The following is a 21820-nucleotide window of genomic DNA, read 5'->3' as shown; positions in this document are numbered from 1 at the left end:
CAGCACCAAACCAACCCAGAATATCCCACCCCAGTACAAGACCCACACAGACCCTTATAAATCAAGAGAACCAGGGACGTACCATATGGAAGGGGGGACCTTTGTCCACTGGAGAGCAGAAATCACCAGCATGGAGGCTCCTGGCCTCCTGCTTTTCTTCCTCCACATCCACTTCCTTTCTGAGAAAGACCTAGAGGTGGAGAAGAAGCAGTCTGTAAGGGCTGAGTCTCACCCACTCACCAAGAGAGGCTGGAGACCCCTTCACCGAGCAGCCAAAGCCTGGGTTCCTTAGATAGGGGCTTTCAGGTGTAGACCCCTGAAGGTCATAGTGACATACTGCCTGTGTTTGCCTGAACCCCCACCACCCTCCTGTTAGTGGCTGTTGATCCTGCTAGGAAAGGATTAAGTGGGTTTGGCTGCCTCTCTGAGGCAGGTGGCTCAGCACCCCACCTGTTTGGGGAGAGAAGATCTGGGGTGTGGGCTGAGCTGGCCCAGAGAAGAAACCCTAGGAGCAGTCAGGCTTGGGGAGAAAGTCTGATCTGATCTGTATGTTGTTACCTTGTTACTGCTAATAGAGCCAGAAAGAGGGGTGTGGGATTGGTTCGACTCTGCACAGTGTGTGGACTGTGTTTCAGAGCAGGCTGGGAATTATACCCAGGACTCCTAGGATACTGGATGCTTGCAAAGCTCCCATCTGTGCTGGCAGAGAGGCAGGTCATCTTTAACATCCGGAGTCACTTCTGCTCTTATAGTACAGGGGACAACAGCTGGAAGCCAGTAACAGGGGTTTGCTTACTGTGCACAGAGAGTCCTTGGGGTATGTGCTAATCACTCCCTATCTTTCATATCATCCCTTCGGGAATCACAGCACCGTAATACTGCCCACATGCTGAGCTCCTGCCACCTGAGGGGCTCAAAGCACTCTGCAAACATTAGCTCCCCTCACACAGCCCCCTCAGAGGTGGGTCAATACCATTAGCCCCATTTTACACACAGGGAAGATAAACGACTTGCCCCAGGGTACACAACAAATCTGTGGCAGAGCTGGGAATAGAACCCAGGATTCCTGGTCACACCTGCTCTAACCAATAGACAATACCTTTCCCTGCGAAAGCCATTCTAGGCCAAGTCTTGCTCACCACCTTCCCTCACAGGTATAGGCTTCAATGAGGCTCCTCACGGGAGTGAGGCATGCAGGTCTGGACCCCATGGGTATGTCTATGCTTCAAAACAAACCCCATAGCAGCGAGTCTAGAGACTCAGGCTCACAGAGCTAAAAACAGCTGTGTAGACATTCCCACTCGGGCTCTGAACCCACCTCCTCCCCAGTCTTTAGAGCCACTGCTGCAGTCGCACTAACTTGGCCCTCTCAAGATGGCTATCTAGAGAGACCTGTGCAGACACAAAATATGTATCTGCATCCGATCCACAAACATGGTCCACGGAAATCTGCGTGCGCAGATTCGGATGTCTGCAGATATCACGCAGCTACCCGCAGATTTGCAGACGTCCCAGGAACCTCTGTAGCTGACACACCCTGGGAAGCCCTCGCACTACCATTTCCCTGGCACCTATGCTACCACGCAGCCCTGCGACAGCACTATCTGCCTCATCTTCACCGGAGGAGGCAGCCCACCCTGAGCAGGAAAGGGGACATGAGGTGGCAATGGATGATCAGACACAGCAGAAGAGTCTAACTGAGCTGAACGTTCCCAGACAGAACCATCCTGGCAGCTGCAGGATGAGCAGATCTCACAGGGAGCAGGGCTCTCCCTGCCCAGCCAGCGCCCACAGGTCTGAACCCCGCCAGAGGTGACAGACACATATGTACATTAGCGTCTATCCTGTTTGGGGAATGGCAGGTGGTTAGAGACACTGAGCGGCTGCTGCTGCTGTGCCAGGCACAGTATCCTGGGAACCACTCATGGGCAGTCCTGTCCCCACACCCATTGTGGCCTGTTTGGCCCTTCCCCACCCAGCGCTCAGCAATGGGAGATAAGCCTGCAGGTGACCCAGGCACTTTATACACACTGTGCCTTGCAATCCACCAGCTTCAGGAAAACAGGGCTGTCAGCATGAGATGACCTCATCCTTCCTGCCAAACTGCTGCGCCCTTTCCCAGCCCCTACAGCAGACAGCTCCAGAGTGCACGTGAAATGAAGAACTAAGTTAGGCCTCGCCTTGCTTTGGGGATTGGAGGCTGCAAATGAGAGGCTGGTGCCCCTGGCTGGCTGGGACTTTCACTGCCCAGAGCCACCCAGAGGAGGAACCAGCACAGACCCCCATAGGGCTCAATGCCAGGGAGACATGTGTGTGCATGCACACACATGTTCTTGGCTGAGGATTCAGGGTGATCTTAGAGGACTCTTCCTTGGGGTCTAATGAGATAGTGCAGTGAGGTAATGTGTTCGTGGGTCACCACTGAGAACCTGGACATCAATCCTGATTTCACTCACAAGTGAAATGAGCTTAGTGGCCTCAGTTTACTCTCCAGAAGATGCTTCTCTGCATCACAAACCACAATGTTAATTTTGGCATACCAGTTTGCACTCATGAGGGCTGGAACAGCGGGAAGAGGAAGGGAGGGGCCGGGGGCTACAATTCAGGATCAAAGGGCATTGTGTGTCGGAAGTCCAGGATGGGAATAGCGGGGGGCTGCAGGACAGGAGTGAGGGGCATCAGCAGAGTTGTGTGTGGGGAGCCCAGGACTGGAATAGCAGGGAGGAGGGGCTGCAGGTCAGGACTGCAGTAAGGGGCATGGACAGAGCTGTGTATGGGGAGCCCAGACCTGGGATAGCAGCGGGGGCTGCAGGCCAAGAATGAGTGTGTACTAATGTTGTTCTCTCTCTCTTCCACCCCACTCTCACCCTGTCTGGATATCATAGTTCCTTCTCTTCTAACCCAGCTTCCACTCCAGCACACTGTACTCCTTCTAACATGTCCCGACTCCCTATCAGCCCTCTGTCCTTCCCTCTCTTACAAAGCCCTATTCTGCAGGCCTTCCCTCCCTTCCAGCCCCCTTCTGTTGGGGCTGACCCACTCACTCAATCTCCCGAGTCCCAAACAACATGGGGGAAAAAGCAATTATTACATGTCCCGTCCCCACCCAAAAAAGCTAAGGCAAAGGATCTATGAGAATCCCCCTTTCATTGCCCAAGCCGGGGACTCCTCAGTCAAGCTGCCTAGCAATGATCTGCCTGTGTGCTGAGCACACCAGAGGCTTGTGTGAGGCTGTCTGGCCTTTACCAGCACTGAAGCTCAGAGGTTTGGTAATGACGTACTCTGCTCTCTTCCCAGTCTTGCCCCACTGTGCAAGCAGCTGTTTTGGGGTTAAATCATGGGGAGTTTCTGTTTGAGATCTCAGCTGCTTTCTCCCGATACCAGCCTTAGTTCCACCAAGGGGGTCTTCTGAGCTCAAGCATCAAGCGATTGATTATAAGAGGCGTGTGTTCGAGTGGCTAGAGCACAGGTGACTGGCTGTCAGGACTCCTGGGTTCTGTTCCTGACTCTGACATAATGTGTGGTCCCTGGAAGAGACCTTCCCCTCTGAGCCTCAGCTTCCCCATCTGTAAAAGGGGGATAATGATACTGCCCCCCCACCCTAAAATTGCTGTGAGGTCCCCAAGGGAGAGGTGTGGGGGTTACCACAGTGAATCAGAGAGGAGCCCTCAAGAGCGCTTGAATTCAGATGTATCCCCAAAGGCATGCTCATCTTCTTGTCTCCAGACTCTCCCTCACCCCCACTACGGGTTTCTTCTCCCTGGGGGTGGGGGTAATATTGCCTCTATGGGCTCATGTGGTTGGTTCTCCTGCTGGTCTTCAAACAAACAGAGAAGCAACCGAGCTCCCAGCAGCCCTTTACAAGAAGGGACGTCCTTCCCTGAGAGAGACCCATGTTTGTCTCCCTCCATACATTGCCTGTGCTATCTCCTCTCACTGGGAAGGAAAGAGAGCAGCAGACATGGAGACTCCCATAGCTGAGGATTGGGGGTGGGGGGGGCAGATCTAGCCCTGTTGTAACAGAGGGGCAGAATGTAGAGCAACAGAGCACAGCAAAGGACCGTGTCTATGCAGGGTCCTGGGGCCAGGGTACAAAGAGTCCTTACCTTGAACTGAGCCTTCCCTGGTCTGCTGTTGTTGTTGTTGTGATTCCTCTCATAGCTGGTCTGGACCGGGACCCCAGGCACCCCTTCCTTGCCTGGGCCAGGCTCCCCGTGCCAGTTAGATAGTGTGATCTTCTTAATGGAGCGGGCTAGTGAGTTGCGGTTGAGCTGGTCCTCGTCGGTGATGCCCTCCTCAGTTGGGCTGGTGCTCTGGAACCCGCCTCCAGCGGGCAGAGGGCTGGACTGGGCCCGAGCCAAGTACAGGGGGACACACTCATTGAGGTTCTGGCGCAGGGCATGGTTATCCAGGCCAGCCATGGTGTCAGGGCAAGAGTCCCCAGGGAAGTCCACTGTGCACTTGGGCAGGGAGAGCTTGGTGCTGATGGTGAAGGGCTGGATCTTCCTCGCTGTGCTGCCGGACATCCTCCCCCAAACATCGGCCTTGTGGAGCCCCCAGGAGATTGTGGGGAATATCACAACCCCGAACTCCCCACCCGCTGCTGCCAAAGGAGAGGCGAGGCAGAGAAGGATCCAGCCAGCAGCCTGCAAACCTCGAGGCAAGGAAACGACACAGGATTTCAGCTGAACTCCGCCTCCAGAAACAGAGATGGAGAAGCCCCAGTTGGTGCCGTCTAGTCCATCCCCCAGGGCCCTGGGCCAGATCACTCCCCAGGCCTCTGTCCAGCCTCCTTTGAAATGGCCCAGAATGTGGGGCTTCCAACCGTCCCGAAGGGCAAAAGTCACAAAATAACCATAGCACGCCCCTTGGAGGGGAGGGGGGCAAAGGGAAGGATCCTCTTCCAGAGGGGCTGTCAGAAAACAGGAGCAGGAGAGCAGGAGAGTAGAAGGGAGGTGAGGGGGGGAACGGATCCCATCTTCAGACCAAGATGACAAAAATGATCCTCCCAGGAAAAGGCTGAAAACGGGGCAGCTCTGCACAGCTGAGATAGGGAGTGATGAGTCTGCTCCCAGGGTGCTGGCCTGGTTCCCACAGGGTGTTGAGAGACCTTCCCCCACTCCCAGGCTGGCTGCTGGGGTCTCTCCTCCCCCCTCGGTGGGCTCCGTGTCCTCCCCTGGACTGGACAGAGCAGACGCAGAGTGCTCTCCTCTGCTGGCAGGCTGCGCTCCCCCTCCCTGGCTGGGTGCACGGCGCTGTCCCCCCAGCGCCGGGGGAGGCTCGAAGTCTCAGTCGTCCGCCTTCTTGCGCAGGTTGAGGATGCAGAGCAGGCAGGTGAGCACCGCCTCGCGGGACTCCCGAGAGCCCAGGCGGGCCGCCAGGCGCCGGAGCAGCGGCAGGAGGCGCTTGCGAGCCAGGAGCAGCAGGCGGGCGAGGAGGGTGCGCAGCAGCGGCAGCAGGAGCAGCGGGGCGGGCATGCTGCGCTCAGGGCGCCGGGCCGGGCTCTGCGGAGCAGACGCACAGTGGGGTCAGCAGCCCGGGCGGGCGGTGCATCCCGACCGCCCGCTGCGGGGATCCGGGCCGGCGGGGCTCACGCCTCTCCAGCCCTGCCCGCGGCATCCGTCCCCCTCCCCCGGCCCGGCTCCCTCTCCCCCGCGCGGGCCCAGCCCGTCCGGCAGGCAATTCCTGAGCATGAGGTCATGCGGCTCCCGAGCTCACTTCCAGCCCCGCTCCCCGGAACTGTGGCGGGGGCCCGGGGCGCTGCCCTGCACAGCAGCCCGCCACGCGGCGGGGGCCGGGATCCCAGCTGCGGCCCGCGCGCCGCCCTGCCCCGCGGCTCTCTGCTGCCCCCTGGCGCAGCGCGCGGCCCGGGGCGGGGGCGGGGGCACACATCATCTCCGAATGTGCCCGGCGTTACCCAGGCAACCGAGCGCCGGAGGCGATGATGCAATTGAATTCCACCGGGATGGGCGGCGGAGCCGCCCTCGGCAAGGAAACTTCTCAGGGCGCCATGGCAACGGGGAACACTACGGGGGGGGGGGGGCGCCGCTGGGCCAGCCCTCGGGCTCCCGTCCGCTCTGCAGGCCCGGGACCATCGCCTCTGCTGGCCCCTTGCCCCAGCCCGGCGCCTTGCCCCCGCGAACTGCCCGCTGCCCTCCCGCAGTCTGGGCCTGGCTCCTTGGCGGCGGCAGCAGCACCCCAGCGGGGCTCAGCCTCACCCCTGCAGGGGCGCAGGTGTCAGCAAGGATCACAGGGGATGGGCTGGTCGGCTGCCTGGGTTATATAATAGGGTATACAACTCCTGAGTGCCAGCGTGAGCCAGAGCTAGGGGGTGGACTGGGAACTGTTCTGCTGTGAGTCATAGGCCCCATACTGCCAGCCGCTCACCGGACATCTTTAGGTCCAGTGATAGGTGCCTGGGCTCTCACAGCAAGAGGAGGGGAGGTCTATTCTTGCTGCCCCACTGAAATTCCCCATGGCACCAGCATGCAGCATAGTGGCGGTGGTGACCATAGATTTTCTAATACAATGCACAGGGAAATCTGTCCCAGGGGACTAGGAAAAGCTACCTAGTAGGAATGGATCTTTGTCCATCCATCTGACATATTTCTGTGGCCTCCATCACCATAGCATTTGAGCACTTCACAATCTGTAGTGTATTGATCCTCACAATACCCTGTGAGGCAGAGCTATCATCTCCACATTATAAATGGGGGACAGAGAGACTAAGGTTGAAGATCACACAGGAAGTCTGTGGGAACTGAACCTATGTCTCCTTAGTCCTTGGCCAGTATCCCAGCCCCTGAGGCTGCCTTTAAAAGTGGTCGCCTGTGACTGAAAGCTGCATATTGGAGGTGCACAGCCTAGGGCAAGTCTCACTATCTGTTATGCATAGCAGGGAACATGCCAGCCTAGTAAAGCACCCTCTATATTTATGAATCGGGATACATGGTAGTGCCTGTCCAAGAGAAGCTGGAGGATCCAACCCTACACCACCAGCAAGAGGAGCTCAGCTAACTGTAGCTCTACCTTGGACTGTGTATATTACACTCAGCCTTCTTACCGCAAGCTCAGCAACAGTTTTCCCCTCGGGCAGCTCTCACTCTCGAGATGGCCTGTACCTGGGAAAAATCTAGGAAGACAAGAAAAATACCCATGGTAAAATAATCCTCCTTTTATGCAGACAAGGAGGTATGGTCTGTGCCCCATGGGTAGATTTGGGGCCTGCTCCGGCAAACACTTTGCTATCTTGAGTAGCCCTATCGCAGCCTGTGGAGTAGCCCAGAGAAGGATTCAGTCCAAGGGTTGAATTTTATACAGAGCAATGGCTTCTTTAATAGCTCATTGCCAGCAATCTTGATCTTGACTGTCTCCTGTCCCCATCTTTGTCCTCCCCCTCTCTGGCACTCACTGTCTGCTTGCACACATCCCCCTTCTCAGAGCAATTAAAATGCCCAGCTCCAAACAGCACTTCTTCATGGTTAGACTAGAGCGAGGTTATTGTAGCAAAGAAACGTGACCCCGCCCCCCAAACAAAGAGTCCTAGCCCGCAGCTTCTGAGTGTCCCTTGGAACAAGGGTGCCAAATGCTCTCCTGAGGGAGAAAGGTGCCCCTATGGATTAACCCTGTCTTGGGATGCACCCCTGAGTTCTGGGGCCCCAGCACTGAGATTCCAAATGGAAATCATCCCTAAGAGAGGACCCATATAACCCATGTGGCTCTTACAGTTGTTGGGATCCTTCCTTCTCCGGGATTGCTGAGGGAACAACCCTGGATCTTTCCCCAAAGAGGAGTCTTCACCGCCTCAGCTCCCCCTGACAACCTGACCTGTCTCCAGCACAAACAGAAATAATGTCCCCAGCAATGAGAAACAACAAAAATTCCCCTCCTCACCAGCTGCCCCTTTAAACTCTCCCTTCGGGGTGGGGAGGGGGGGAAGGCACATGCTCAGTGTAAGTGATAGTGCACGACCCTGTGACCCCATCTGTCGGGGATGGTTGTGCTGGCTCCCGGCACATGCAAGGCGGTTAGCGCTGGGGGCTGAAGGAGGGGATTGCAATAACAACATCTGTCCTGCACAGTAACACAATTTGGCAGCAACAGCAGCGCAGGGTTCTGTTTCAGTACAAGGCCCCATTGAAACCCCAAACAGGCGGCTGAGTTAAAAATACAGCCAATCCCCCACAGCAACTGCTGCCCTGTCACCCACACCCTGCTCCTCACTGTCTACTGCTTCCTCTGTGGAGAGTAATACATCCAAACAACACAGGCACTTGTGCTTCAGCCTAGGAGAAAGTGGGCATGGGGAATGGGGGCACATAGCCAGTGGCATTCAGGACTGCTCCATAGCTCTCAGAGGGAATGGAGGACTCAGCAGCAGAGGAAATCTGTAGAGGTGTTAGGAGCAAGTTGACGACAGCCCATAAGAGGCGCTGTAATCTGGTGTCACTGGGGGCTCCAGAGGCTATGAGGCTGGCCTTTTGGGGTGCAGTAACTATAGTTTCTAAGGCCACCTGGCAGCTGTTTGTGAGCGCTGCTGTACCCTAAGGGTGTCCTGCATGAAGACTCTGGGAACCTTAGCCAGTGCTACCTACTTTATTTTGGTTCCCGCTGGCTGTACAATAGGGGAGATATTTATACTTTGGGAGGAAAGGGGCCTTGCTCTGTGCTCTCCCGTTCTCCCTTTGTTATTACCCTACCCCTCAAAAAGCCAACCTTTCACTCTGGCCCAAGAGAGCTACAGCCCAACAACCCTGTTCTAAGCACTGACCGGATTGGGTCCTTTTTAAGCATTTCAAGGTCCTCAGTCTCCATGTTGCCATCAGCCAGGGGAGTTAGGACCAAGCTGAGGATCAGAACCTCTGTTCCAAATGTATTTCCTCTGCAGACTTGCCCATTCATGCAAAATGTGCCACAGGACCTGCGATCCTGAGCAATTTCCATCCACTTGGATGCTAGCAATGGGTTTTGGTGCCATGTAGATCGTACTGGGGAGTGCTACTTTTGGGTATTGATGCCACTTACATTCTAGTATCAGTTAGGAACACTATTGCACTCATGCAGATTGCTATGTGGAAACATGAGGTGTTTTCTTTCTTGCTGTCTCCAAAACATGAATAATAATTGGGAATCATTTAAGAACACCTTACTAGATGCCCCAAAAGCCACAATATAATGAATATAAATCAGAAGTTAGGAATTGTATAAAATTGATAAGGGAAGCCAAGGGATACAAGGAGAACTCTATGGCCAGCAGACTTAAGGACAACAAGAAGACGTTTTTTAAATATATTAGGAACAAAAAGAATCCTGGCAATGGTATGGGTCCATTGCTAGATGGAAATGGTAGAAAGATCAAAAATAATGCAGAAAAGGCACAGGTATTCAATAAATATTTCTGTTCTATGATTGGGGAAAAATAGGTGATGCAGTTTCATCATATGGTGATGACAACACTCTTTCCATTCCACTTGTATCTCTGGAGGATGTTAAACAGAAGCTATTAAAGTTATACATTTTGAAATCAGCTGGATAGCTTGCATCCGAGATTTTCAAAGAACTGACTGAGGAGCTTGCTGAACTGTTAACGATGATTTTCAATAAGTCGTGGAGCACTGGGGAAGTTCTAGAAGACGGAAGAAAGCTAATGTGCCAATTTTTAAAAAGGGTACACAGGGATGACCTGAGTAATTATTGATCTGTCAGCCTTACATTGACCCCAAGCAAGATAATGGAGTGGCTGATATGGGACTCTATCAATAACAACCTTAATGAGAGTAATGTAATTAAAGCAAATCAACAAGCATTTATGAAAAATAGATCCTGTCACACTAAGTTGATATCTTTTTTTGCTGAGATTAAAAGTTTGGTTCATAAAGGTAATAGTGCTGACATAATAGACGTAGACTTGGGTAAAGTGTTTGACTTGGTGCCGCATGGCGTGTTAATTAAAAAACTATCATGATATAAAATTAGCATGGCACATATTAAATAGATTAAAAACTGGCGGGTCATCAAATGTAACAGTAAACAGGGAATCGTCATCAAGCAAGTCTGTTTCCAGTCAAGTCCTGCAGGGATCAGTTCTTGGTCCTATGCTATTTAACGTCTTTATCGATAACCTGGAAGAAAACATAAAATCATCACTGATAATGTTTGCAGATGACACAAAAATTGGGGCAGTGGTAATTGGTGCAGAGGACAGGTCACTGATACAGAGTGATCAAGATCACTTGGTAAACTGAGCGCAAGCAAACAATATGCATTTTAATATGGTTAAATGTAAATGTATACATCTGGGAACAAAGAATGTAGGTCATACTTACAGGATGGAGGACTCTCTGCTCTATCCAGTGACTCTGAAAAAGATTGGGGGATCGTGGTGGATAATTAGCTAAACAGGCGCTCCCAATGTGATGCTGGTGCCAAAGTGCTAATGCAATCCTGGGATGCATAAACAGGAATCTTGAATAGGTGTAGAGAGGTTATTTTACCTCTGTATTTGGCACTTGTGCAACCACTGCTTGAATACTGCATCCAGTTCTCATGCCTACAGTTCAAGAAGGATGTTGATAAATTGGAGAGGGTTCAGAGAAGAGTCATGAGAATGATGAAAGGATTACAAAACATGCCATATAGTATAGCCTCCACAAGCTTACTCCATTTAGTTTAGCAAAAAGAAGGTTAAGGAGTGACTCAATCACAATCTATAAGCATCTACATGTGGAATAAATAGTTAATACTGGGCTCTTCAATCTAGCAGAGAAAGCTATACCACAATCCAACGGCTGGACCCTGAAGCTAGACAAATTCAGACTGGAAATAAGATGTAAATTTTTGACACTGAGCGTAATTAGCCATTGGATGGATTCTCCATCACTGGCAATTTTTAAATCAAGATTGGATGTTTCTCTTAAAGATCAGCTCTGGGAATTATTTTGGGGGTAGTTCTATGTGTTAAAGTGGAGGTCAGGCCAGATGATCACAATGGTTCCTTCTGGCCTTGGAATCATAGGTGCTGGAACTAGGGGCCCTGTCTGCCATCATATACAGTGGTTTCCATCATATACAGGGTTTACAGTTTGGTTCAATGGCTCTCAGCACCCCCACTATAAAAATTGCTCCAGCACCCCTGCTTGGAATCTGTGAATCTAAGGGTCAGGTTCTAGCTAAACACCCATATAGGGACTGAGGGAGAAGCTCTGGGAAGTCCTAGCCCCATAGTCGCTGAGCTTTCATACTGACACATACATAGAGATTTGCACATGGGGTGATGAGAACAATAAAGCAGGAGCCATAGAGCCTGGTGAAAAGAGCCCTGTGTCTCAGTGGCATTCTCTCTGGCACTAGATCCCCTCGTTCTAGCCCCTAACTAGCGCCTGTTCAGTCCCACTCTTCACATTTACCAGAATCCCACCTTCCATTGCCCCATTCAGTCCCGCCTGTCCAGGATGCAGATCAAGCTGCCTCACGCTCTTTCATACACCTTGTTCCAACTGCCTACCCTGCTAACTGGCCCAGTCTACTCATTCCCCTTTGAGGCGGTGTCTGGACAGGTTCAGGTCACATCCCCTCCCCTGGGGGATGGTTTCTCTCAGCTGACTCACTCGATCCCTTTGAGAACTGTGCAAACCTCAAATCTCCCTGAACAATCATCTCCTCTCCAGGCAGAATCCCAAACCGCTGCCCCCCAACCTTTCCGCCAAACCCCTCAGGGCCAGCATCAGCTTTGGTGCCCTCCTCTGCCCCTTCTCCAGAGTAATCCTCCTTGGTGGGGTGGACCCAGCCCTCCCACAGCATTCCAGGTAGAGTCTCACTAGGGCCTTATTTACTCCCAGCACTTGTTTCTCTGTCCCTCTGCCCATTGTGCCTAGGATCGCGTTTACCTTCATCCCCTCAGCTGAGCCCTGCCCTCTCCCCAACTCCTCCTGGGGGACAGCCCCATTTAGCCAAGAGTACTGAGATTGCCTCCTTCTCCCAGACAAGCCCACCCCCACTTGCCTCCACTGAAAGAATGCCCTGGCTCCATCTGCCTCTCTGTCCTGAGCCACATGGTGCCTGCCCAGGTGCTCAGGGTGGGGCTAACATACTCAGAGCCTGGGAACGCACTGGACTGGGGAGTCATGAAGCGGGTGGGAATGGGCAGTGTAAAGATTGGAGCTTGTCAGCTAATTTCAAAACGCTGCAGGGGGCCAGGGTTGCTGAGACCGAAAGCATGCCTTGCCTTTCTTTCCGGCCCCATCCTGACATGGCCCATCCATTGCCCAGACGATCCCAGCGGAAAGCCGCTGCAGTGAGCTCAGCTGCCATGACCTTTCCCAGCCCTGCAGCTTTCTCACGGGGAGCTAGAGATGAACACTGGGATGAAGGGGCTGGCCCAGCCCCAGCACGGAGACATTCTGCTCCTAAAGCAGAAACAGTCATTCAACAGCTCTGTCACAGGCATGAGAGCTGCAAGGGTCAGTAGTGATGTAACCCTCCTGGAACTTGCCCACTAGACGTCCTGGGCCTGCCAGGCTTCCTGTGTCCTAGGCCCGGAATGAAGTTGCTCACTCTCTCTCTCTCTCACACACACACACACACAGAGCACACGCTCTGACATACAAAGGCGCACAGCTGCCCTCCGGCATGCCATGTGGTACACCCCAATGCTAGTGTTTGCCCACCGCCACCTCTCCTCCTCGCTCGTGTCAGCAGGGTTGCATGAGTGTAGTGGGAGCAACCTTCAGCCCAGAACATGCAGCAGATGAAGCCATTTAGGGTTTATACTCTCCCAGCTGGGAGATTTTTACCTTATATGGGAGAGGCAGTGGTCACAGCACTTGCCTGGGAGTCAGGACTCCTGGGTTCTATTACTGACTTACAGTGCTGACCTTGAACAAGTCACTGCCCCTCTGTGCCTCAGTTTCCCCATCAGTACAATGTGAGTAAGAATAGGCCCCTATCACACAGAGCACTTTTGCAGCTTCATCAATTAGCGTCAGGCCGAGGGGGACTGCTTACGGAAGGGGCAAAAGGTTGTCAATGCCAAGCCATGCAAGGTGTTGGCGTGGACGGAAGCAGCCAGATCGTTAGAGAGCCACAGCACACCGCAAGCCCTGCCTGAGCGGGAGTGAGCTAACACCCTGCATGGCTGTGCTGAGGGTTTCCACGCCATGATGGGAGAATGAGAGACTCCAGCCAAGAGCAAAAATATTTCAGTACATTCCTAGTTGTATTGTGTATGCAGGTTATCCAACCTATAGAGATCTACACAGAGCGGGGAGAGGCCCTGTGGAACAAAGGGTCTTTCGCAAATACAATTTGTAGAAATCTGTTTATTGTCAGGCTATGAGTGTCAAGCCCAAAAGGTAACAAGGGCAGGGACCAGCAGAAATAACTTGCTTGTACCTTGCTCCAGTGGAAGGCCCATGTTGCTCAGAGACCCCTGTGAAAGGGGCTTGCCAAATACCAGAGATCAGATGAAGTAGGGCAGGGTTTGTTTGCTGAGCTGCTGGGACTAGTAATAATGCCAATAACACTTTGCCTGATTATAGCTGCTTTGCTCCAAGGATCCGGAGCAGTCAAACATTTGCCAAGCCACCCTCTGAGCCCCCATCCCCTATCAGGGAGGTCAGGATCATTACCCTCCTTTTACAAGAGGGAAAACAATGAGAAAGGGCATTGCTCAAGATCACACAGTGAGCCATTGACAGAGCTGGGACCAGAACACAACTCCCTTGCCTCCTGGTCTCCTGCTTTTCCTCAGCCATGCTGAGAATGGAGTCCTGACTCCCAGCATCCTGCTCTAACCCTTAGACTACACCCCCGCCCTAATGGGCCTGCCATTTGACTCCGTACATCTATATTGCTCCCTCATCTTCTTCCTCCGTCCAACCAGTTGCACGGCTTGATGACATCTCCCCTTCCTCACCTCCGGAGAATAGGGCTGTGCAGCCTAAGGATGACCCCTTCTCTGTGCACAGACCAAAAAGCACAGGCTGCCCCAGGTTGCCCCTGCTGGGGGAGGGTTTGGCACTGCCTTAGGTGTTGTGAGTGCCTCCTACTGGGATGTGCTGTGCACACTGCCACTCCGTGGATCTATCCCTGCCCAGGGTTACATTAACCCTACCTATGCTGGAGTGCAGGGGCCATAGGCTACGTGAAAGGCAGGGATCCTTGTCAGAGGGCCAATGCTCTTTCTGCACCAGCCACTGCCTGTATTTTCCCCCCCTCCTTCTTCAGAACCAGGGGCTCTGGCATGAAAGCAGGCTGGAGATCCACCAGCTGCCCCTGCAGTTAATTCCGCTCCTGAGCTCAGGATCCTCCATGGGTCCCAGCACAGTTGTCCCCACTGCAGCCAGTCGGAGTGTCATGTGTGGAGGATTCTGAGTAGCAGGAGTGTAGGTGTCAGGTGTCCCGCATCTCCCTACACACGCACTTTGGGGTGTATTTAGGGCCTGGGGCTCTTGCTGTTTCTCAGGGTTTGGCGTGGCTGGTGTTCAGACCTTTCCTATTCAGAGAGGTAAATTCACCCAAGTGCATACGAATGTGATGAAGAAGGGAGCATGAGCTAGAGCAGGGGGTCGGCAACCTTTCAGAAGTGGTGCGCCGAGTCTTCATTGATTCACTCTAATTTAAGGTTTCGCGTGCCAGTAATACTTTTAGAAGGTCTCTTTTTATAAGTCTGTAATAGATAACTAAATTATTGTTGTATGTAAAGTAAATAAGGTTTTTAAAATGTTTAAGAAGCTTCATTTAAAATTAAATTAAAATGCAGAGCCCCCCGGACCGGTGGCCAGGACCCAGGTAGCGTGAATGCCACTGACTCAGCTCGTGTGCCGCTTTCGGCATGCGTGCCATAGGTTGCCCACCCATGAGCTAGAGGATGGAGCAGAGGAGTAGGAATCAGGACTTCAGGGTTCCCGTTTTGGTAGAGGAGTGGTATCTACTGGTTAGAGCAGAGGGGCTACAGGTTAGGACTCCTGTCCTGGGTTCTGTTCCCAGCTTGTCACTGACTCACTGTGTGACCTTGAGCAAGTCACTGGCCTTTCTGTGCCTCGGTTTCCCCATCTGTACCATAGGGAGAACGATACTTCCCTGCCTCCAGGAGAATGGGAGGCAAAATTCACTCATGTTTTCAAAGTGCCTTGACAGCCGCAGATGGAAGGTGCTAGGACAGGTCAGAAAAGTGTGTGTGAATCTGCAGTGATCCAGCGAGAGATGGAAGTCTGAGCATCTCACTCCATATAACAGCACATGTTGTGGCCGATCTGATGGGAATGCCTGTGCAGTGACACATCGACAGGTCTGGAGAGAACATCCCTTTGTCCATCAGAGCAGATGGCTGTCCTCAGAGCAAAGTGCCCGTTCCTATGTCCGCTGCTGGGAGTAGCTTCCTTTGGGAGTGAGGGTGGCTGGGGCAAGACAGCTGTAACCCCAAACACAAGAAAGCATCCCAAACCCTAAGAGAACTGGACTGCCCGCGGCCCAACCCCTCTTCCTGCCAGATAAGGGTGAGGTCACAGCCCACAAGCCATGTGCAGAAACAGCAGGCCCAAGGGACAGAGCCTGCCAGCATCTCACTGTCAGTGAGAAATGCTCCATGGCCCCTTTCTAGAGACAGGGAGAAAGTTCCTGGCCTGCGGCCCCTAAGAAGGCACACTTAAAGGGCCAGTGCTGCAGAATTCAGCACATTGGAAGGGACCAGATTGTAGCTTCAGCTGCTCTCATTGACTCCAGATACCAGACTGCCACTAACCCCCAAAGAAACCTCTCTGGCTGGGACTGTACCTAGCAGGCTAGATTCATGCAACTAGAGTGAGTACAATCTCTACAGACAAAGCAGGAGCTGGACTCAGGGATCAGGCAAGGAAGGTGAGGAGGAGGCTGGCTAGTCCAAAGCATTGACCTTTGCCCCCTGATCCCATTGCCTTTGCAGAAACAGTGGTGACAGCCACAGAGAGCAGGAGGGAGAAGCCATTATGGAGGGAACAACAAAGCGACAAGATGAATGGTCTGCATCAGCCCCTGATAGGAGGCACTTCAGGAGATTAGACACAAAGCGGATGGCAGGTGGCGTCTTGAGGTGGGGAAGGAAGGCCAGGGTAGCGTGCGTACAGGTGAACCTGCTGGCTCTTCAGTGGCCCCAGCCCTTGTGTGTCAGAAATCATGTAGCAAGACTCTATACAGCTCTGCTCCCTGCACCTCGGCAGGCGAGATGCTGAGGGCGTGGCAAGTGGGAAATTCTGGGATTTGTGACATGGGGTGAGCAAGGGCCTGCTCCAGTCCTCAGTTCCTGCGGGCAGTTGACTGGCCCGAGCAGAGTTCTCCTTGGTGTGCAGGAGAGACATCCAGCAGGATGAATTTCCACCAGCCAGCCCAACCTCCGCTGGAGACTGGCACAGGGCTCGCTCAGCTCCATGCTGCCAGTCCGTGAGCAGGGAAGCTTGGCAGAGTTCCCCAGACCGGCTCCGGGGTTCTGTGTCCTGGCTCTGGGAGGAGAGGAATGTGATCTTTGAGATCCAACCTTTCTTGAGAGCTGATAGGGGGAATTCTCCTGGGCAGCAGCTGCTGGCAGGCCTTAGCAGCGCTGTGCTGGGAGGGGAGGGGAAAGGCGGGGCAGTGACAACTGAGTCCACAGCCCCCTGAGCAGGAAGAATGTGGGATAGTCATTCTCGGAGAGGGGGTTTTCTGACTATAGTTGGATAATGGAGTGTGTCGGGAGGCTTGGAGGGAGCCAGGCCCCGCCCGTTCCCCCCGTTTCGCTGGTACCGAGATGGCAGCTGTTTGGTGTGGGCAGGGTCCAACAGCTGCCCGCCATCCTGCGTTCCAGATGCGGTCACCAAAGCAGAGCTCTTCTCTCCATCCCTGCAGCCTGCAGCCTCCTCTGCTGCCTCCCAGAAACCCTGCCTCCTGTCCATCCCCAGTACTGCAGCCAAACTCCTCTTCTCCTGTCATTTGGACCACATCCCTCCCTCCAGACATCCCCCCAAAATGCTGTACTCAGACTATCCCCCCAGCCAGCCCCTCCACTGACTTCCCCTTCTGCACAGGGGGGCCTGGGCCCATTGCTGCCCCCTAGCCCACAGAAGACAAGCAGCGCCGCTCTGAGCTGTGCCAGGGATGTGGTGGCCCCCCAGGAGCTGCTGGTGTTTCCCAAGGGACTGTGGGGGGGAGGGGGGGCTGCTCTTGTATTTTCATTGAGCTGCTGTCCCAGCGATGGGTCTATCCCCTGGCACAGGCTGGTGAGGCTCTGGGAACAGGAGGGGGGTGGAGAGGGGACCAGAAGGCTCAGGGGGTTGGGACACTGAGTCGTTCCCATATAGAGCACCAGGCCCAAGGCCCCCCCCAGGCTGGTAGCATGTGATGGATATTTGGAGACCAGAGATCCCCATGCCAAAACCCCCCATTCTTATCATTTATGGGCAGCCCCTGCAGAGAGGCCAAGGACCGGCTGGACCATAGACACTGAACCCCCATCTTCCCCTCCAGGGCAGGGCTGAGGCACATTTGCAGGGTGGCAGCGAAGCTTGAGTTCTGCTGCTGCCCAGGCTGTGCCTGCTCTGGGTATACAGAGGCCCCCAGGCTCCAGTCTGTCGCCCCCACCCGCCCCCCAGGCAGTTCTCCCCAGCCTGACTGTCGTGAGATGATTGCCAGGAGCAGCGGCTGAGCTCTGAGAAGCAGCAGCCAGCATCCAGGGTGCTTCCCCCCAACAAAGGCCCCTTTGTGCCAGTGGGTCTGGAATTCCTGCAGCCGCGGGCCTGGGAGGAGAGCAAAACCCACATCTGATGGGGAGAGCGGGCCAGAGAGCCTGCCTGCTACGGGCAGCAGCAGCTGGTAGGGCCAGGTGGGCATGGATTGCGAATCCCCCACGCCTTCCCCTCACTCAGAGGCACCCGATGGGCTGGCAAAGGGGAGGGGGGCAGGACAGACAAGAGCAGCTGGCACTGAAAACAAATGCTAGGGACCTGATGGGGAGGCCAGTCCCTAAGGGCAGGGCAGATTCTGAAGCTGCTGGCTTCAAGAGAAGAGATCCTCAGGCAGCTCCTGGCCCCAGGGCCCCGCCGGAGGAAGTGGCACAGCGACTGTGCAGGCTTAATGCTCACAGGACTGGGAAGGCCTCAGCTGCCAGTGATGGGCCCAAAGCTGAGCTAGGCTCTGGGCCAAGCTGGGACCAGGGAGGGAGTCACTCAAGGAGAGGCACTGGTAGCCGACAGAGGGGCAAGGGGGCTGGGAAGTGGGGACCATAGGAGGGAATGGCTAAGAAACAGCCCCCTCCCCAGAGGACTCCTGACCTGAGGGTGGAGTCCCCCTTTGCCATCTGATCCCAATGCAGACTGTTGGTGAGTACAGCTTCCCCAGGGTAGACTGGGGAATCCCAGTCCATGGGAACACCCCCCTGCAATCTGGGGGAATCCTGGCCTCTGGGAGCACCCCCTTCCTCAGGCCACAGAAGGTAAGCTCCCCTTTTCTGCCATTTCCAAATCATAGCATCATAGTTCTGGAAGGGACGTCACAAGGTCCTCTAGTCCAGCCCCCTGCACTCATGGCAGGATGAAGGATTAGGAATGGCGGTAATTAGGGTTGCCAACTGTCTCATCACACAAATCCAAACACCTTTGCCCCACCACACCCCTTCCCCGAGCCCCCGCCCCACTCAATCCACCCCCCCTTCCTTCTGTTGCTCTCTGTCCCCCACCCTCCCTGACTTTCACCAGGCTGGGGCAGGGGGCTGGGGTTTGGGAGGGGTGTGGGCTCTGGGCTGGAGGTTGGGGCCGAGAGGTTCAGAGTGTGGGAGGGGACTGCGGGCTGAGCCTGGGGCAGGGGATTGGGATGCAGGAGGGGGTGCAGGTTGCAGGCTCTGGGAGGGAGTTTGGGTGTGAGAGGGGGCTCCCAGCGGGGTCACGGCTAAGGCAGGCTCCCTGCCTGCCCTGGCCCTGTGCCACTCCCAGAAGCGGCTGGCATGTCCCTGTGGCCCTGGGGAGGGGCAGGGGGCTTCGTGTGCTGCCTGCATCTGCCAGTGCAGCCCCCGCAAGCGCTGCCTCTGCAGCTCCCATTGGTCACAGTTCCCAGCTTCCTGCCCCCTGAGTGGCTCTGACCTCTACCAACTTTCCTGCAGGGCCACACTGACCGCCCCCCTAGTGCTCCCTGCCCACTGACTGCCCTAGGCCACCCCATGGCACCCCCTGCCTGCTATGCAGCTCTCACTGCCCCCTACTGCTGCAGTGCTCCCTGTCTGCTGAGCAGCTCCAGACACCCCATTGCACTCTGCCCGCTCAGTGGCTCCAATCACCTTCTGCCACACCTTGCTCTCCTTGCCCGCTGGGCAGCTCTGACCTCCCAGCTGCCCCACAGTGCCCCTTGTTGGCTGATCTCAGAGCAGGCTGGGCACAAGTTGTCTGCCTTACACCTGCACGTGTCAGTCCCCAAGGTGCAGGGGGAGGCAGGAGTGTGAATGCCACCTCTAGCTGGCAGTGGTGGCTCTGTGTTAGCGATAGCTAAGGGAGCCTGTGGGTTGAATCCGTCAAGGGGTGGCTAACACCCTGGCCCCTATGCACTGGAATTACTATGGGGTGGGGTGCACAGCCCAGCTGGGCCTCCCTGTTGCCCCCCTTGGAACATGAGGGGCTGGGTAAGCAGCATCCTCTGAGGTAGTGAGACGTCAGCTGGCTGCCCCTTCACCCCCCGCACCAGCCTGGCTAGCTGCTACATGGGGAATGATCCACCAGTTGCTGCCCAGAAGGCCTGGTCAATGAGGCTAAGCCTGCGGCACCTGTCAGCCCAATGGCAGAGGGTGCCCCACAATTGGGCCCTTTGTGTCAGTGATGAGTCCCCACAGCTGGGAGAGCAATAAAAGCCATTTCTGCTTCTGATTTTCTCCTGCTTGTCAGCTGGTCACTGTTGCTCAACTCCCAGCCCCCATTGTCCCATCCCCCCCATCCGCTTGCCAATGGAGCCCAGCTGAGAGGCCCCTTTGAGCCTTGTACAGAGACAGCATGGCCAGCGTGCAGAGACAATGAGCTGCACAGCGGGATTGGGGGGTTCTAGGCCAGTGCTGCCCCTTACACGATGTGACGAAGTGGGACTTTTCTTAATGTTTCCTCTGAATAGTGTGGGGTTGCCTCAGTTTCCCCTATGCAGTTCTTAAGTATCTAGGTGGTGGGGTAAGGGTGTATGATCATTGCAGAGCCCTAGAGGGCAGGTGTGTGCAGGGGTCTGGACACAGAGAATGGCCGACACCCTGTTTCCTGGCCACTGATGGCCTGGGCCCTTCCCCCCTGCAAGGTGAGAGCTAAAGGGTTGGAGAACAAAGGGATCAGGTGACCTCCTGGCTTGGGAAAGGGGAAAGCCCAGAGGAGGAGAGGCTGGAGGATGAGTCAGTTGGGAGCTGGCTGGGGACGAGGAGTGAAGTGCAGATGTGGTTGTCTGGCTCACTGCCCCTCAAATTGGACCTGGCTGAGGGGTCCTGTTCTCTGTACCTACAAGCTCTGTTTTAGACCATGTTCCTGTCATCTAATAAACCTTCTGTTTTACTGGCTGGCTGAGAGTCACATCTGACTGCGGAGTTGGGGTGCAGGACCCTCTGGCTTCCCCAGGACCCCGCCAGGGCAGACTCGCTGTGGGAAGCGCACGGAGAGCAGAGGATGCTGAATGCTCCAAGGTCAGACCCAGGAAGGTGGAAGCCGTGTGAGCTTCTTGCCCTTCAGACAGTCTGCTCCCAGAGAGGAGACTTCACCAGAGTCCTGACTGGCTTCATGGGGAGCAGTTCCAGAGCATCGCCCAGGGACTCCGGTGACACACACACGCACAGGGAGTTCAGCCAGTCAGGCAGCTGCTGCAGGCAAAGGGAACCTTCCTGGAGGTGCTTAGCTCCAAGCGGTGAGGAAAGCTGCGGGGGCGGCGGGGAGCAGAGGAGTGGGGGATGGAGGAAGCTGTGGCCAGGACACACTTTTATCAGGCTGTGCCTCCCAGCACAGCACACAAGAGCCTGCAGCTCACTCGGTGAACAGATCCCACGAAGCTGTGTGCACTATTCCGGCACAACTTGAATATCGGGAGTGGGGAGCCCAAGGGACAGCAGCCCCTGCTTGAATATCGGGAGTGGGGAGCCCAAGGGACAGCAGCCCCTGCAAGTGCTCTTAGCTCCTTTCCCAAGCGCTAACCTCACCCACACTCAGTGAGGGTTGCTCCAAGGAGGGCTGGGCCAGGACTCCCTATCTGGGTACGAGCAGCCATTCCACCAGCAGAAGCCAAGCACGGAGTCTGCTTTGAGCAATACAGGCTAAGGACCTCCTCCCCATCTCCTTCCTTTGTGTGGATTGCCTGGAAGCTCTTTGCATCCAGCTGTGACCTGCGCCATCTCAAAGGAAGTAGCAGCATTCTCTGGCCTCCCAAAATCCCTACCTAGGGTCAAGTGCCGTGCCTTGTGTGGTCTCCTTTCCAGGGCCAGAGCCCCAGAGCTGCAGGCCTGTCTCCACTCCATTCCCTCCCTCTGCACGTTTAACCCTATGCTGTCTGAGCATTCCCCTCTGCCCCTGCCCCCCCATGTAAGCACAGTCGATGGAAATGCCAAGAGAAGCTGAAGGAACAGCCCCTTGTCACAAAACATATGGGTGCCCTGTGATGTGCCTGGTAGCCCTGGGCTATATGAGGGTTTTTTCAGGTGGCCAGGCTGTTTGAATCCAGAGAAGCTGTGCAATGTCTATTTAATAGGGGGCTATTGACAACCCTGGCCCACATTAGCTCTCCAGGGATGTGCCCCCCCCCCCCCCCCCCCCGGGCTCAGACTTGCACGTGGCAAGCACGGACTTTTTTTGTGCTGACAAATGCCAGGAATAAA

The 21820-nt window shown here is 54.9% G+C and overlaps 1 protein-coding gene and 1 long non-coding RNA gene across 4 annotated transcripts in view; both read right to left on the bottom strand.

The window, feature by feature from the left end:
- Positions 1–5279, bottom strand: part of LOC311518291 (uncharacterized protein) — a 44793-nt gene extending 39514 nt beyond the window's left edge. For 2 of the 3 annotated variants that reach the window (XM_084623968.1, XM_084623969.1), the window contains exons 1-2: positions 4107–5279; positions 83–190 (exon numbers count right to left, since the gene is read on the bottom strand). In XM_084623968.1, the coding sequence (XP_084480094.1) occupies positions 83–190; positions 4107–4526 (528 nt within the window). In that variant the 5' untranslated portion in view covers positions 4527–5279. The remainder of the gene's footprint in view (positions 1–82; positions 191–4106) is intronic. The other variant, XM_084623970.1, reaches the window with a different exon arrangement.
- Positions 5280–5468: 189 nt separating this feature from the next.
- LOC311518292 lies at positions 5469–7833 on the bottom strand. Its single transcript, XR_014710944.1, has 3 exons — positions 7726–7833; positions 7064–7132; positions 5469–5504 (listed from the first exon to the last, which is right to left on the bottom strand). It is a non-coding gene; the product is annotated as an uncharacterized lncRNA (long non-coding RNA).
- Between the last annotated feature and the right edge of the window lie 13987 nt (positions 7834–21820).

This window comes from Lepidochelys olivacea (genome assembly GCF_965140295.1).
Source record: "Lepidochelys olivacea isolate rLepOli2 genome assembly, chromosome: 3".
In the NCBI taxonomy this organism is placed as follows: Eukaryota; Metazoa; Chordata; order Testudines; family Cheloniidae; genus Lepidochelys; species Lepidochelys olivacea.
Note: the sequence above shows the minus strand (reverse complement) of the source record. Positions and strands in the feature narration are given on the sequence as shown.